At 42.1% G+C, this 17,226-nt stretch overlaps 1 protein-coding gene across 4 annotated transcripts in view; it reads left to right on the top strand.

Annotated features, from left to right (window-relative positions):
- The window catches only part of LOC115169386 (zinc finger protein 512B), a 77,665-nt gene that overhangs the window by 22,704 nt on the left and 37,735 nt on the right, over positions 1-17,226 (top strand). For all 4 annotated transcript variants that reach the window (XM_029724956.1, XM_029724955.1, XM_029724954.1 and 1 more), the window contains 4 exons: positions 15,450-15,529; positions 15,620-15,748; positions 15,970-16,142; positions 16,229-16,485. In XM_029724956.1, the coding sequence (XP_029580816.1) occupies positions 15,450-15,529; positions 15,620-15,748; positions 15,970-16,142; positions 16,229-16,485 (639 nt within the window). The remainder of the gene's footprint in view (positions 1-15,449; positions 15,530-15,619; positions 15,749-15,969; positions 16,143-16,228; positions 16,486-17,226) is intronic.

Below are 17,226 nucleotides of genomic sequence, written 5' to 3'. Positions count from 1 at the left end.
AATTAATCGGCCATTCCGATTAATCGGTCGACCTCTAATTATTTCAATTAAAAATCATTATTTATAACCTTGTCAACGTCTTGACTATATTTCCTACTCACTTCTCATTTCCCCCCTGCTGCTCCCCCCAAGAACACTTACCCTGCCCCCAACCCAAAATGGACATTTATCATTTCTACAGTTGTACATGTGTATATTTTATTATTATATACTTCTCTTTGGTTTTGACCATCACTGTTGGAGCTCGGAGCAACAGAATATCAGTGTACCTGCGATTACATCTGCGACCCTGTGCATGTGACTAATAATCTCATGTAATTGAATCAAACAAATCTTAAATAGTTGCTATATCAGCTAATTGATCATTACTGCATAGCTTGTTGGCCAGTAAACGACTGGGACGATTACCATGGAAGTAGTGGTTGAGTCTTATTCACTGGATGTCAAATTATGCTCTCTGTCAGTTGCATAATTTTTTATAAAACCTTTGTGGCATCCCATAGAGTCCAAGGGTTGTTGACTGAATTTCTATTGATCATGATGAATTAATTTAGTTCAATTTGATCACAGAATGTAGGATGTTGTGGTATTGAAACGCCATCTTGTGGCTCTTTTAGCAGATTCTGACATTTTGAAGTTGGCACTAGTAAGCATGATGGTCAGACAAGCTCATATGTCACATTTTCTTGATGAAATAAAATAGAGGTGTAGGTAAGTATAAAATAGATTTATGAGAAAGATTTATGCCTGTTTAAGTAAAAAGTGTACTCTTTTGCTTTAGGATTTTGTGCCCGCCATGCATCAATGAGGTTGTAATCAGAGAGTATATGCTGGAGAGCCTTGGTTGCATGTGGATTGTAGTTTGTTTTATTACATTTGTCCCACATGTCCAAAATGTCATTCGTGTCTGTCCCAATAACCAGATGGAAATCAGTTAATCCTAACAATATGCTGTTCAGAGAGTCAAAAAATGTAGGATCATATGAATTTGGAGCATACACATTAATACAGGAAATGTTCTTTCCATTATGGATACATTTCAGGAAAGTGAATCTGCCTTCTTGGCCTTTACCCAGGAAGGTAGTTTCTTATGTATCATTATGATTACATCTTTCATTTGATTTGGGGCTAATGAAAAAGCAGAATGTTTTTACAAATAGTTCTTTATTTAGTGTTCGTCCTTTTGAAGCAGGTGTGTTTCTTGTAACATTTGCTATATCAATATGGTGTCTTGCTTGGCTATCAAGGCAGCTGGAATGTTTAATAGGTGGGTTTAGGCCTTTGAAATTCAAAGAGAGAATAGTTTATTTTTTACTTATCTGTTATTTTACCAGGTAAGTTGACTGAGAACACATTCTCATTTGCAGCAACAACCTGGGGAATAGTTACAGGGGAGAGGAGGGGGATGAATGAGCCAATTGTAAACTGGGGATTATTAGGTGACCGTGATGGTTTGAGGGCCAGATTGGGAATTTAACCAGGACACCGGGGTTAACACCTCTATGATAAGTGACATGGGATCTTTAATGACCTCAGAGAGTCAGGACACCCGTTTAACGTCCCATCCAAAAGACAGCACCCTACACAGGGCAATGTCTCCAATCACTGCCCTGGGGCATTGGGACATTTTTTTATTTTAGACCAGAGGAAAGAGTGCTGGCCCTCCAACACCACTTCCAGCAGCATCTGGTCTCCCATCCAGGGACTGACCAGGACCAAGCCTGCTTAGCTTCAGCAGCAAGCCAGTAGTGGGATGCAGGGTAGTATGCTGCTGGCAAGTTAGCGTTGTTAAGAAAAATAAAAGTATTATTAATGATGTATAATGATCTATAATTTAGCCCAAACAACTACCTCTTCCCCTACTGTATTTATTTATTTTGCTCCTTTGCACCCCATTATTTCTACTTTGTACTTTCTTCCACTGTAAATCTACCATTCCAGTGTTTTACTTGCTATATTGTATTTACTTTGCCACCATGGCCTTTTTTGCCTTTACCTCCCTTATCTCACCTCATTTTCTCACTTTGTATATAGACTTATTTTTCGACTATATTATTGACTATGTTTGTTTTACTCCATGTGTAACTCTGTGTTGTTGTATGTGTCAAACTGCTTGCTTTATCTTGGCCAGGTCACAATTGTAAATGAGAACTTGTTCTCAACTTGCCTACCTGGTGAAATAAAATAAATAAAAAATGTAATTGTTATTAATGCCATGGATGTGAAACAAAAACAAAGGGATTCCCTTTGTCGTTCCACACCCAGAAATGCCTTCATTGTGAGGAGCGGCGGCTATGCTTGGTTTTTAATCAAATGAAACGAAATGGGGGGAAAAAAACATGAATTTTTGTTTCCAAATACAAGGTTTACGGGCACACTAAAACACATCTCTTGTTCCATGTGCAAATGGACACTGTGCGTCACAGCTGGATAGGCTGCGCTTCCATTTTCAAAATCCATGCCATAAACAACTAGTTGGTCTTGAATATCCCCTCCAGCACATACAGAAATTGTCACTTTAGTATCTGTTTATAAGGACACGGCTCAGATATTGCCAAAACTCCCACCTCAGCGCAAGCATTTAAGACAGGTAAATTACGAATCCTGGCGCTAGGGTTAGAAAATTGGAGATCGGTGGCTTTAACAGTGCTGGCTTGACACTAGCCGAGAATATTGTGACAAGAGTCCCACACCTGGTAATCCCACATCACTGGGAATCAGAGCTAGAATGGGAAGGAGAAGGGGTGGAAGCTCGCGACACTAGTGAGGTTCAGTTTAAGTATTTTAATATGCAAAATGCGCTTATATCCGTAACTCTTTTGAGGTACTGTATGACCTCTCAGATAGGATAAGAACAGTACATTCCTTCCAAACGACCAAGGGTAAAAACAGAAAGAAAAAGTTAAAAGGGTAATTTAATTCACTAGTTCACTAGTAAGTAACAATGCTATTCCAGTATGTGGCCTGTGTTGTTAGCAGCCTGCAGCTAGCATCCTGCTAGTGGTTATATATTGGTTATTTTATAGGCCTTTCAGCAACAGGCCTGGGTCCTGTGTTGGCTATGTCACTTATTGTGACTTGAAAGTCCCCAGTGGGCTCCCGAGTGGCATTGCTAGAGGCGTCACTACAGACCCTGGTTTGATTCCAGGCTGTATCACAACCGGCCGTGATTGGGAGTCCCAAAGGGTGGCGCACAATTGGCCCAGTATCGTCCAGGTTATGGTTTTAGGTCAAATAAAAAGTGTTACCGCATGGTTTCTGTAGATTTCCTGTGAATACCAAGGGACATACAGTAGGACTGTAGAATAATACTGTATTAATGTCTTGAACACTACTGAACACTACTGTATACAGTAGCCAAGCCAATTGAACCTGTCTCCAGGTGAAGGTAAAGCGTTAAGTAAATGTCTGGAGGTGAAGGGATTGATTGAACCTCATTATACTCCTAACAGTGTTTCCTTTGATGTTCTCTCAGCTCTAGCTACTATAGTGGCTGTTCACAAACTGCTCTGGTCCCATATTCACTCTTATTGTCCCCAGGCACTAGCCTGGATACACACTGAATTGTTACATTTCACTGATATTGTGAAGTGAATTAGAACAGTTCGGATACAGGCTACCCGGACACACATTTTCCATTGTGTTGTCACATTTATATACAGGAAACAAATGTTTAGGACAAACCATCAAATAACGTCATACGTGCAGTATAGGGTGGGTGAGACATTCCATACACTTCCTATGTTTTCCCAGAGCCCCAGTGGTTTTCCACTTGTTTTTACACTGTAAATGTAAAACAAAGTGTGATTAATTTAGTAACAGAAGCAGCATGGAGCTCTCATCATCCTCACTGAGAATAAGTGGTGTGGCTGGGTTGTCACTCGGCCATACCCGAAACACAGCTACCAGGACAGGATGTGGTCAGAGAGGGTGTCTGTCTCGAATAGACTAGTGTGTGTGCCTGCATGCCAGAGTCATGAGAATAGGGTGTTAACCAGGGAAAAGGGTAGCGCCATTAGAGAGCTGTATAGCCATTAAGATGATGACATGCTATCATAGGATTACCTCAAAAGGCAGGGAGTCTGCTTTTTGGAAAGTATTTTAATAGTCTCCTGACTATGGGATAGAAGTTGCATTTAGGCACAGATCTAAGATCAGCTTTCCCTCACCAAATCCTAACCTTAACCATTAAGGTCAGGGAAGCAAAACTGTCATTAGATCAGCGTCTAGGGGCCACATCACCCTACTTCTAGGCCCCAGAGCAGACAGTCTGTCCGTCTGGTGCCCCCTGTGTGGTGGGACGCTGGTTATGCGGGGGTGGCAGTTCAACAGTGACAGGACTGTCAGGCTACCAACGGTGTAGACCCTCATCTCCAGCTCACCACACACAGACTCCATCTGCTGACTGAGCAGCTCTCTCTTTCTGCCCCTTAATATTTCCCTCTCTCTTTCTCCCTGTGTCTCATTATCTCTCCTTCTCTCTTTCTACTCTCCCTCATCTATCCCAAAGCCTTTCTCCTCTCAGCTCTCTTCCTGGTGAGAGCACAAAGCTCCAATCGATAGGAGTTATAGATTGGTAATGTTTGTTTTGGGGAGAAATGTAATTGTTGTCTGGTGTTGCTGAGTTTCTATGACAACCCTTTGTCTTCTCATAACACCTGCTGATGGCAAGATGAGGGGATGGGGGAATGGAGGGAGGATGATGTGTGAGCCTTATTCTAAAATGTATTAAATCAGGGGGGTTTTCCTCATCAATCTACACATAATACCCCATAATGACAAAGCACAACCAGGTTTTTAGAAATTGTAGCAAGTATACAGACCCTTTACTCAGTACTTTGTTGAAGAACCTTTGGCAGTGATTAGAAGCCTCAAGTCTTCTTGCGTATGACGCTACAAGCTTGGTACACCTGTATTTGGGGTGTTACTCCCATTATTCTCTGCAGATCCTCTCAAGCTTTGTCAGGTTGGATTGGAAGCGTCGCTGCACAGCTATTTTCGGGTCTCTCCAGAGATGTTCGATCGGGTTCAAGTCCAGACTCTGGCTGGGTCACTCAAGGACATTCAGAGACTTATCCTGAAGCCACTCCTGCGTTGTCTTTGCGGTGTGCTTAGGTAGGGCTGAGTGATAAATCAATATCAATAATAGAGGTAATTACTTCCCTTAATAACGATTTAAAAACGTTTAGATTCATTTTCGATAATGTCGATATAGAATAATTAGGTACAGCAGTCCATTTCACCTCTGTGATGCAGCAGGAACGTGCAGAGAAGTGACAATATGCACGTGGAGAGGTATACGCCCACTAAAAACCACTTATCACCTCGAGTGATGGAGTAGCCACTATTAACCACGAAAAATGAGTGATGTAGGTAAAAACAGTGGCAGTGATAGCCATGGAGAAGGAGCAGCTTACAATTAAGAAATTATTGATAAAAAGGGTTAAACAGTTTCAGTAATTTGGAAGTGGTTTGGATTTTTGAAGTCCGACAAAGAGCAGAGCAATGTTCGGTGCAAGTTGTGCCGTAGACAGGTGGCTACCAAGTCTGGTAATACAACAAACCTTTTTCAACATCTGAAGAAAAATCACTCTTTGGAACATGCAGAAAGTTTGAGTTTGTGCCACGGTATTGATAAACACCCCTCAAGCACCAGCCAATCTAGGGATGTTCGCCCGAAGCAGTCAACACTGACAGCGTTTATGCAAACATCGAATAGACAAAGACATCACAAATGTTATTATGCATTGCATTGCTAAGGACATGCTACAAATTAGCACAGTCGAAAAGGAAGGGTTCAAGAGACTTATCAATTTAATTGACCCCCAGGTACGTGCTCCCTGGCCGCAAACATGGAACAATTTTACTTAAATTATGTGAGATACACGTAAAAGTATACTTTGTTTTATGTATGTAACCTTTATTTAACCTTTATTTAACTAGGCAAGTGTCACAGGCGTCGTATTGAAGAGACCAAGGCGCAGCGTGTTGAGTGCTCATCTTTTACTTTTAATGACAGCACTTCACAAAGAAAAACAAACGACAGCCAAACAGTTCTGTCAGGTATACTCACACACTAAACAGAAAGCAACCACCCACAAAACCCAAAGGAAAACAGGCTGCCTAAGTATGGCTTCCAATCAGAGACAACAAAAGACACCTGCCTCTGATTGGAAACCATACTCGGCCAAACATGGAAAACGAAACATAGAAATAGAAAACTAGAACAAATTCCCCTAGAACCAAAAACCCCCAAAACAACCCTCCTGCCACGCCCTGACCATTCTACTATGGCAAATGACCCTTTTCACTGGTCAGGACGTGACAGCAAGTCAGTTAAGAACAACTTCTTATTTACAATGACAGCCTATCGGGGAACGTTGGGTTAACTGCCTTGTTCAGGGGTAGAACGACAGATTTTTACCTTGTCAGCTCGTGGATTCGATCTAGCAACCTTTTGGTTACTGGCCCAACGCTCTAACCACTAGGCTACCTGCTGGTTACTGGCCCAACGGTTACCTGCCTAGTGGTTTGTTCAGGCATTAGGCATTCTTGAGTCTGAAGCAGATATGCACCTTTTTAAACATTATTTGGTTAATATCTTGATAATAAACGTTATCAAATGAAAAAAATATAGATATCATGATAATTTATTTGCCATATCGCCCAGCCCTATTGGTCGTTCTCCTGTTGGAAGGTGAATCGTCGCCCCAGTCTGAGGTTCTGAGTGCTCTGGACCAGGTTTTCATCAAGGATCTCTGCTCCGTTCATCTTTCCCTTGATCCTGAATAGTCTCCCAGTCCCTGCCGCTGAAAAACATCCCCACAGCATGATGCTGCCACCACCATGCTTCACCGTAGGGATGGTGCCAGGTTCCCTCCAGATGTGTTGCTTGGCATTCAGGCCAAAGAGTTTAATCTTGGTTTCATCAGACCAGAGAATCTTGTTTCTCATGGTCTCTAGAGTCCTTTATTTGCCTTTTGGCAAACTCAAAGCGGGCTGTCCTGTGCCTTTGGCCAGATGGAAGCCATCCTCATTAAATCTACCATAAAGGTCTGATTGGTGTAGTGCTGCAGAGATGGTTGTCCTTCTGGAAGGTTCTCCCATATCCACAGAGGAACTCTGGAGCTCTATCAGAGTGACCATCGGGTTCTTGGTCACCTCCCTGACCAAGGCCCTTCTCCCCTGATTGCTCAGTTTGGCCATGCGGCCAGCTCGAGGAAGAGTCTTTCTGGTTCCAAACTTCTTACATTTAAGATTGATGGAGGCCAACGTGTTCTTGGGGACCTTCAATATGGCATAAATGTTTTGGTACCCTTCCCCAGATCTGTGCCTTGACACAATCCTGTCTCAGAGCTCTACGGACAATTCCTTCGACCTCATGGCTTGGTTTTTGCTCTGACATGCACTGTCAACTGTGGGATCTTATATAGACAGGTGTGTGCCGTTCCAAATCATGTCCAATCAATTGAATTTATCGCAGGTGGACTCCAATCAAGTTGTAGAAACATCTCAAGGATGATCAATGGAAACAGGATGCACCTGAGCTCAATTTCGAGTCTCATAGCAAAGGGTCTGAATACTTATGTAAATAAGGTATTTTTGTATTTTATTTTCAATACATTTGCAAAAAATGTATAAAATCTGTTTTCGCTTTGTCATTATGGGGTATTGTGTGTAGATTGACGGGAAAAAAAGTAATTGAATAGATTTTAGAATAAGGTAATGTAGAAAAAGGGAAGGGGTCTGAAAACGTTCCGAATGCACTGTATTGGAGTCACTGTATTAAAAATATATTTCAGTTGAAGTCGGAAGTTTACATACACACTTAGGTTGGAGTCATTAAACCTAATTTTTCAACCACTCCACAAATGTCTTGTTAACAAGCTATAGTTTGGGCAAGTCGGTTAGGACATCTAAGTAATTTTTCCAACAATTGTTTACAGGCAGATTATTTCACTTATAATTCACTGTATCACAATTCCAGTGGGTCAGAAGTTCACATACACTAAGTTGACTGTGCCTCTAAACAGCTTGGAAAATTCCAGAAAATGATGTCATGGCTTTAGAAGCTTCTGATAGGCTAATTGACATCATTTGAGTAATTTGAGTACCTGTGGATGTATTTCAAGGCCTACCTTCAAACTCAGTGCCTCTTTGCTTGACATCATGGGAAAATCAACAGAAATCAGCCAAGACCTCAGAAAAAAAATTGTAGACCTCCACAAGTCTGGTTCATCCTTGGGAGCAATTTCCAAATGCCTGAAGGTACCACGTTCATCTGTACAAACAGTAGTACGCAACTATAAACACCGTGGGAAAATTTTTACATTTCCTGAGCAGCCATCATACCGCTCAGGAAGGAGACGCTTTCTATCTCCTAGAGAGGAACTTACGTTGGTGCGAAAAGTGCAAATCAATCCCAGAACAACAGCAAAGGACCTTGTGAAGATGCTGGAGGAAACCGGTACAAAGTATCTATATCCACAGTAAAACGAGTCCTATATCTACATAACCTGAAAGGCAGCACAGCAAGGAAGATGCCACTGCTCCAAAACCGCCATAAAAAAGCCAGACTACCATTTGCAACTGCACATGGGGACAAAGATCGTACTTTTTGGATAAATGTCCTATTGTCTGATGAAACAAAAATAGAACTGTTTGGCCATAATGACCATGATTAGGTTTGGAGGAAAAAGGGGGAGGCTTGCAAGCCGAAGAACACCTTCCCAACCGTGAAGCACGGGGGTGGCTGCATCATGTTGTGGGGGTGCTTTGCTGCAAAGTCAAGGTATTGGAGTGGCCATCACAAACCCCTGACCTCAATCTTATAGAACATTTGTGGGCAGAACTGAAAAAGCGTGTGTGAACAAGGAGGTCTACAAACCTGACTTAGTTACACCAGCTCTGTCAGGAGGAATGGGCCAAAATTCACCCAACTTATTGTGGGAAGCTTGTGGAAGGCTACCCATAACGTTTGACCCAAGTTAAACAATTTAAAAGCAATGCTTCCAAATACTAATTGAGTGTATGTAAACTTCTGACCCAACTTCTGACTGGGAATGTGATGAACAAAATAAAAGCTGAAATAAATTATTCTCGTTACTATTATTCTGACATTTCACTTTCTTAAAAAAAGTGGTGATCCTAAGACAGGGACTTTTTACTAGAATTAAATGTCAGGAATTGTGAAACTGAATTTTAATGTATTTGGCTAAGGTGTGTGTAAACTTCCGACTTCAACTGTATGTATGTAATGAATAATAACCTGAACAACAGCTAGTTAAAGCCTTTTAGTCTTGATCCTAATAATGTAGTAGGCCTACTTGGTAAACGGTCTAGGAATTCCATCTCTCTCAGAGCAATGTGTTTTTTTGTTGCTTCAACAGCTCCTAAGCTTGGCTGTTTGTGGATTCTTGGCTCAAATAGAATGCTTTGTAGTGAACTTTGTGCTATCGAATAGAGAAGTGTGTGTGTGTGTGTGTGTGTGTGTGTGTGTGTGTGTGTGTGTGTGTGTGTGTGTGTGTGTGTGTGTGTGTGTGTGAACTTAACAGGGCCCTCAGCCAGAGAGGGAAAGGGAAAATGAATGTTTCTGGGCTAACTGAAGCGACTGTCTGAGCAGCTGTAATGTTCCTACAGTCTGAAAACAGGCCAGGGAGCAACAGAGATGTCATAGAGAAAAAAGGAGAGAGAGAGACAGACAGACAGACAGACAGACAGACAGACAGACAGACAGACAGACAGACAGACAGACAGACAGACAGACAGACAGACAGACAGACAAAATAGAGAGAGATGAGAGAAGGAGAGGGGGAGAAAGCAGTAGAGAGATGAGAGACAGGAGAGGGGGAGAGACAGACAGACAGAGGATTATTATAATATTTCAGAGGGAAAAGGAAGGAGATGGGGAAAGAGAGGATCAAGAGACTAGGCAGGTTTCCATGACCCAGGTTTATTTGACAAAAGAGATGTCGCAAAAAAATCCTAGCAACATGTGTAATGGAAACGGCAGATATAGGAGACATTTTCTGAAGATCACATTTTTATCCATTCGACGGGTGGATTTTTTTTGCCAAGCTTTCTTTATTGCAACAAATGATGATAAACTGTGTTTTTAGAATAAATGATTGACAAATAATTGTGAAGGTACACAGGGCACGTCATCCCAGAACTACAAAGTTCCATTCCACAGGTTATTCTACGTGCCTACTGCTAAATAAAAATGTTCAACTATAAAAATCCTGTTTCTTTGTAGGACAAAGATTGTCCTGACTTTAAATAATGGCTGAATTGCTTTGCCTGGCTTTTCTGATCAACAGGAGCGCAAGTTTCACCATGGCACGGAACGTGGCGATACGTGGCCACATGAGAATTATTAGAATATGGTATATATTTGTCATTTATTGCATTCTGTCCATGCTGGCTTTCACGGGCTACCTAAGACATAAAACAGATAGTTTGGAGGGCATGCGGACTGTCGACAATTTATTTATGCCCAATTTGCCTGAATGGTTAATGGAAAAACTTCAACCACTTGTTTTTAGGTATGACGTCATTAGGTCCAACTGTTTTTATCAACACGACAGTTCAATGGAAACGCACCGTACAAGGCAAGTTGTAGCATCTATTTTCTATGCAAACGTTCTAAATGTTGACGACAAGAAACATTTACTGGAGAAGTTCACGGAAACACATCTAGTGAGAGGAGGATTGCTAGAAGAGAAAGAAAGAGGAAGTGTATAAAAAGAAAGAAAGGGTGAGAGTGTGAAGAATTGGTGTCCAGCTGGAGAGAGAGCGAGAAGACAACTGTTAGGTCCAGCTGTTCCACACACCCTCATCACTATGTATCTAAAACACATGGGCTACAATGACTGACTGTACAGTAGAAACAGCAGATCCACATATGATTATAATGTACATGCATTGGTTGCAGATATGTTTTTTGCTGGGGTTGGGTGTGAGCATTTGTTCTAAACTGTCTGTGTGTCTGTTTACAAACTTCTGAGTCCAGACAGACAAAGGCTCCTATGTGTTAAAGGGAAAACAAATGGTTGCTTTCTGCTATAGCAGAGTGTTGCTGTGGTGTGTGTGTGTGTGTGTGTATTTCCTAGTCGCTGTGTTTTTAATTATTTATTGCACCGTAACAAGTCAAAGCAAACAGGTGTGTGTGTGTGTGTGTGTGTGTGTGTGTGTGTGTGTGTGTGTGTGTATTTCCTAGTCGCTGTGTTTTTAATTATTTATTGCACCGTAACAAGTCAAAGCAAACAGGTGTGTGTGTGTGTGTGTGTGTGTGTGTGTGTGTGTGTGTGTATTTCCTAGTCGCTGTGTTTTGAATTATTTATTGCACCGTAACAAGTCAAAGCAAACAGCTGTGTGTGTGTGTGCGTGTGTGCTCAGGGAAAGTGGTAGCAGGCGGCGTAACTAGGGAAACACGGGTTAATTGAGATCATAAGGCAGCAATACTCCTGGGGCATGAGTCCTTTTTTTCTCCTCCACTCCAATCTTGTCTTCTCTCATCTCCCCTCCTCCTCTCTGTTCATCCCTTCCCTTTTCTCCTCACTTCTCTTCTATCCTCTCTTCTCTCCAGAGAGGTTGAACAATGTGCAGCTGCAGCCTTAGACAGCTGGGAGGGTGGTGGGTGCACAAGTGTGTTTGTGTTTGCGTATGTGTGGGTGTCTGGTGTGTGTGTATATGCCAGTCATATGTTTTCGAGGGAGATTCAAAGAGAAAGTAGGCATTGTGTTTTGACGAAGATGGTGAGTGTGTTTGTATGTCAGTGTGTGTGTGTGTGTGTGTGTTTTAGCTCTGTCCTTGTATTTATTCTTACGTGTGTTCTTGTGCGTGTGTGTGTGTGTGGGGGGGGGGTTTTCATCAGGAAATGGTAATAGTAGCTAAGAGAGGTGGGTCTTATTCCCATAGCAACAGGAACATATCTTACCCAATAATGAAATTCATTAATTATTACTTTTTTTTAAGAGACCTTTATTTTCCAAGACAGCAATTAAAATGCACGCTCAATTTCCTCCCAGCTCAAGAGCTGCACCGTTTGAATGAATCACCTCTCCTGCTGCAAATGAGACAACTAATAGGCCAATGTCCTTCATATGTCTGAGGAATATTAATACACATCCTTTACACTGTTTATGTGAAGTGTGTGTGCGTATTTTACTATATACCGGTAGTGATGCACGGACCGGTTTGGGTTTTTCCTTTACCTTCTATAACGGTATTTGAATGTTTGGTTTGTTAAATATGATACGCCGTGTGTAACGTCCATCTTTATAGTTTACTCCGCTGCTCGAGTCTCTCCTGTCTCTCTCTCCACGCCGCTTTCCACACAGACCTAGTCCCACCCCCTGTCACTCAAGAGTGCATTTGTTGTTGCTTGACCACGAGATACTTTTGTTCAGTCTGCATGGTCAATGCAGCACATGCAACAATGTTGTTTCCAATTTGATCTTAATATAAATCCACAAGCGTTCAATAATTACAATATTCATTTGTGTTTCTTACATTTGCAAACTGCTAGTTTGTATTTTCTTAGCAAGTTAAGCTACATCGTGTTAGCCACTAATGCTAGTTAGCTGGCTAGAAAACTAACTAATAAAAGTACTGAGTCAGAGCAAACGTAGCGAGCTAATACAGCCTGATACCAGTGCTGGTGGAGGCCTAAATCAGCATGTTGTTTGTGCAACAGTATCTTCTATATCAAGGAGGAATAGGCAAAGCTTGAATTTGTTGGCTATATGAATAAAGATTTAATGTAGCCAAAGGTTATAGGGTCCCCTAGGAAACACTGAACATCACTTTGGTTTCTACCCTGTCACAATAACTCGTCCATGGCATTTTCATTCATTGTCATATCAAACAACACTGTATTCAAAGTGCCCACTGTTATTTATATTCTAACTATAGAATTATAATAAACGTTATATTTCCATGATTCCAAAAGTTCACCTAAGTGTTTTGATCTATATCGCAATTGCAACATTTGGTTAAAATAAGGCCTAGTATTTTTGCCCACATCGTGGAAATGATCTCAAATGAGTGCAGGAAATGCAGAAATTGATAAAAATGCAGGAAATTATTTTAGGTTGAAGTTGAACAGTATAAAACAATCAGAATGGAGAAAGACCCATTTGAAATAATTTAGAATATATGTGTTGCCACCCAATGGTCACACACTACTCATTAAGCAAATTTAGAACTTTTATTAATCAGAAACATAAAATAGCGTGCTATAATATTTTGTCCATATCGCCCAGCCCTAGGTGACTGGGTGTAATTGTCAGGATCTTTAGACTGGAACTAGCCTGGGACACGGTTCGATGGACATTCTCCATCCTCTCTTCCTTTTCCTCTACATCCTCCCCTCTGTCTCTTTCCTCACTGCCTCTACACTCTTCCCCATCTGAATGGTGGTGTATCTGTTAGAGTGCACTGTATAGGTCTCCCCCTTCGACCCCATCCTCCCCCTCCCTGCTCACCTCATAGTATAGTGTAGCATAATGGAGTGTAGTAGAGGGCTGATAGAGCAGAGAGGGGACTGTGGTGGAGAAAAGGAGAGACGTAATGAACCTGCCTGCCCTCCTTACCTAGGCAGAGAGGGAACTGTGGTGGGGAAAAGGAGAAACATAATGAACCTGCCTGCCCTCCTTACCTAGGCAGAGAGGGAAAGAGGGGGACGAGAGAGAAGGAATGAGAGTGTCGGGAGTGGGAAAAGAGAGATAAGGAGAAAGTGGTGTAAGCGGTATATGTTGAGAGAGAGAGAATCCTCTGTGTGCTTTGTCAGAGGTTGTGGTGATATATAGGGGATTTATTTGGCTCATCAAATGGCCTTTACACACACACACACACACGCTGATGAACGCACACACTGACATGCATGTATACGCACACACCCTCACAGCTAAACAGTCTTAATCCTGCTGCCATAGCTGCACACAGTTTTTTATATTTTGAGTTGTGACTATTGCTCTGTTGCTAAGTAGGTCTTTTCCAAGCATGTGAAAATTAATCTGTGCCCCTGTGACCAAAACTATCAAGTAGGGCTGAGAATGGCCAGGGACCTCAAGATTCTGATATTATTACGATACTTAGGTGCCAATACAATATTATTGTGATTCTCACACTTCTATATGTATTGCGATTCACTTCTGTGATTTTATTGCGATTCGATGTTCCAAACATTTTGCTCCCCATATGTTTGCTGCAGAAACGATAGAGCATGAGAAAACGAGTTTTGATCACTCAGGGAAATAAGTGTTGAAAACAAATTGGCTCCCTGTTTAAAAAGAGGATTGAGAACAAATTAGTAGTAGCACATTTTCTTGTCCATTAAAATAACTTGGTTGTGCACCCACTCCTCTTTCTATTCTAGTTGGAGACAGTTTGCCCTGTTCTGTGAAGGGAGTAGTACACAGCGTTGTACGAGATCTCCAGTTTCTTGGCACTTTCTCGCATGGAATGGCCTTCATTTCTCAGAACCGACGAGTTTCAGAAGAACCGACGAGTTTCAGAAGAAAGTGCTTTGTTTCTGGCCATTTTGAGCCTGTAATCAAACCCACAAATGCTGATGCTCCAGATACTCAACTAGTCTGAAGGACAGTTTTATTGCTTCTTTAATTGGCACAACAGTTGTCAGCTATGCTAATATAATTGCAAAAGGGTTTTCTAATGATCAATTAGCTAATCCAAGTTTATCATTTTAAAAGGCTAACACAACGTGCCATTGGAACACAGGAGTGATGATTGCTATAATGGGCCTCTGTACTCCTATGTAGATATTCCATTAAAAATCATCCGTTTCCAGCTCCAATAGTCATTTACAACATTAACAATGTCTACACTGTATTTCTGATCAATTTGATGTTATTTTAAACAAGGACATTTCTAAGTGACCCCAAACTATTTGAACGGTAGTGCAACTGGATCGATTTCCCCCCCATCACTACTATCAAGTGTTTTCCATCTATGTTCTACAGTAACTGGTACTGTAGGGGGGAGATATTTCCCCCCATCACTACTATCAAGTGTTTTCCATCTATGTTCTACAGTAACTGGTACTGTAGGGGGGAGATATTTCCCCCCATCACTACTATCAAGTGTTTTCCATCTATGTTCTACAGTAACTGGTACTGTAGGGGGGAGATATTTCCCCCCATCACTACTATCAAGTGTTTTCCATCTATGTTCTACAGAAACTGGTACTGTAGGGGGGGGAGATATTTCCCCCCATCACTACTATCAAGTGTTTTCCATCTATGTTCTACAGTAACTGGTACAAAACATACATGTTTGTGTGTGTGGGGGGGGGGGGGGGGGGTGTTATATGCCTGTGAAAGGAGGGAGTTGTGTGGTTTGTTAATTGAACCAATGATACAGTAAATATTTTTCCAACTAAACCCTGTTATCTATCTCCCCACCCCTCTCTTTTTTCTCTCTCTCAGGTACACCCTGTAGTGAAAGAGGGGAGGGAAAGAAGAAGGGGCGTCCCAGAGCTGAAGTGCAGGAGCTCAGGAGTATCCCTGTAAGTATCTACTATCCCTTCTAATCCCTACTTCCTATGTAGGCGTGTTTGAGATGAAATACACATGCCTTTCAATCTCCCTTTCTGCAGGCTAACATGATGGTCCAGTGGAAGGAGGAGTTTAAGAGGAGGTCCAGGGTAAAGTGTCCTGGTTCAGGCTGCTGGTTAGAGTTCCCCAGCATCTACGGTCTCAAATACCACTACCAACGCTGCCAGGGGGTAAGACACCACATCATCTCTCTCCTCGCCCTTTCTGCTCCCCCACATCGTCCCTCCTCACCCCCTCCGTCTTTTCCATCTGTCCCCCACTATCTTCAAGGGTGTCTATATATTTATTGTCAATGTGTACACCTGTTGAATTAGATTTTGTACTTTAGATGTATCAATATATTTCCCTTTCTCTATTTTACCTCCTCCCTCTTTATTTTTATGTCTCTCAGGTGACCCTAGTAGAAAAGTTGAGTCATGGCTGTCCGGACTGTAAGGCAGTGTTTGCCACTAAGGTCCGCCTCCAAAAGCACAAGCTGTGGAACCACCCCGAGAGGGCGACCATCGAGACCAAGGCTGAGCCCAAACTACATAAGACCCCCGTGAAGGGGACCGCCAAGAAAAGGTGACATGGGTCAGGGATTTTCACCGCAAGACATATAGCTTACCTACATACTGATTAGATTGTACCAATGTGTCTTCTCTGTCCAGGCCTATGGAGAACACTCCACCGTCGCCTGTGTTCTTCAAAGTCAAAAAGACCCAGGAAGTGTCTAGTCCCTCCCAGAATGGGGAGTGTGCCCCCCAGAGGGGAGAGAGGAAACAGCACCCACACCCCCAGCCCCCTCAGCAGCAGGCCTCCTCACCTGACACTTCCCCCAACACCCCGGGGGGCAGCGAGAGCGAAGATGAGGGGAGCAGCCTACCCCCACCATACCCCAATGAAGACCCTGAGAGGACAAGGCACAGTAAGATTAAAATATGATGAGGAGTAGGATCTTTTTGTTAGAGCCCGACCGATATTATCAGCCAATATTAGCCTTACACAGAAATATTTGTATCAGTCTTTATTCCACACATAAAATGCAGATATTATATATATAGAATGAACAAATACAAATACATTTGCTGTAATTCTTATAATATTTCAATGGTTTCTTGAAGAGGGCGCATTCATCTTAAGATAGTTAGGTGGGACAAGTAGCTTGCCACAGCCAGTGACAGCATATTTGAATGCGTAAATAATACGAAGTACACTTCACCAAGCAAGCAGCCCTGTTCTCATTACATTCTCACTTAGTTAACCCTTTGACGCGTACGATCACCTATTAGTGATCCCTGTTGAGTGGTCCATGCAGCGTACCATCTCAGTGAAACAGTAGCAGTAGAACGTATGATGTTTACTATCACCTATTAGTGATCCCTGTTGAGTGGTCCCTGCAATGAAAATGCCAGGGAGAAGTTATTGTGACAGGGTAGGAACTAAAGTGTTGATAAGCGTTTCCTAGGAGACCCTATAAGCTTTGGCTACATTGCGTGTTTTCTCTTAGCTAACTGTTACTTCATGTAGCTAACATTCTTGCTTTGCATATTCCTCTTTGATTTAGAATATACTGCTGCACAAACAACATGCTGACACTATCACTGGTATTATCAGGCTGTATTAGCTAGCTACGTTTGCTCTTACTCAGTACATTTATTAGCTAGCT

Source organism: Salmo trutta, chromosome 31 (assembly GCF_901001165.1).
Source record: "Salmo trutta chromosome 31, fSalTru1.1, whole genome shotgun sequence".
Classification (NCBI taxonomy): Eukaryota; Metazoa; Chordata; class Actinopteri; order Salmoniformes; family Salmonidae; genus Salmo; species Salmo trutta.
Note: the sequence above shows the minus strand (reverse complement) of the source record. Positions and strands in the feature narration are given on the sequence as shown.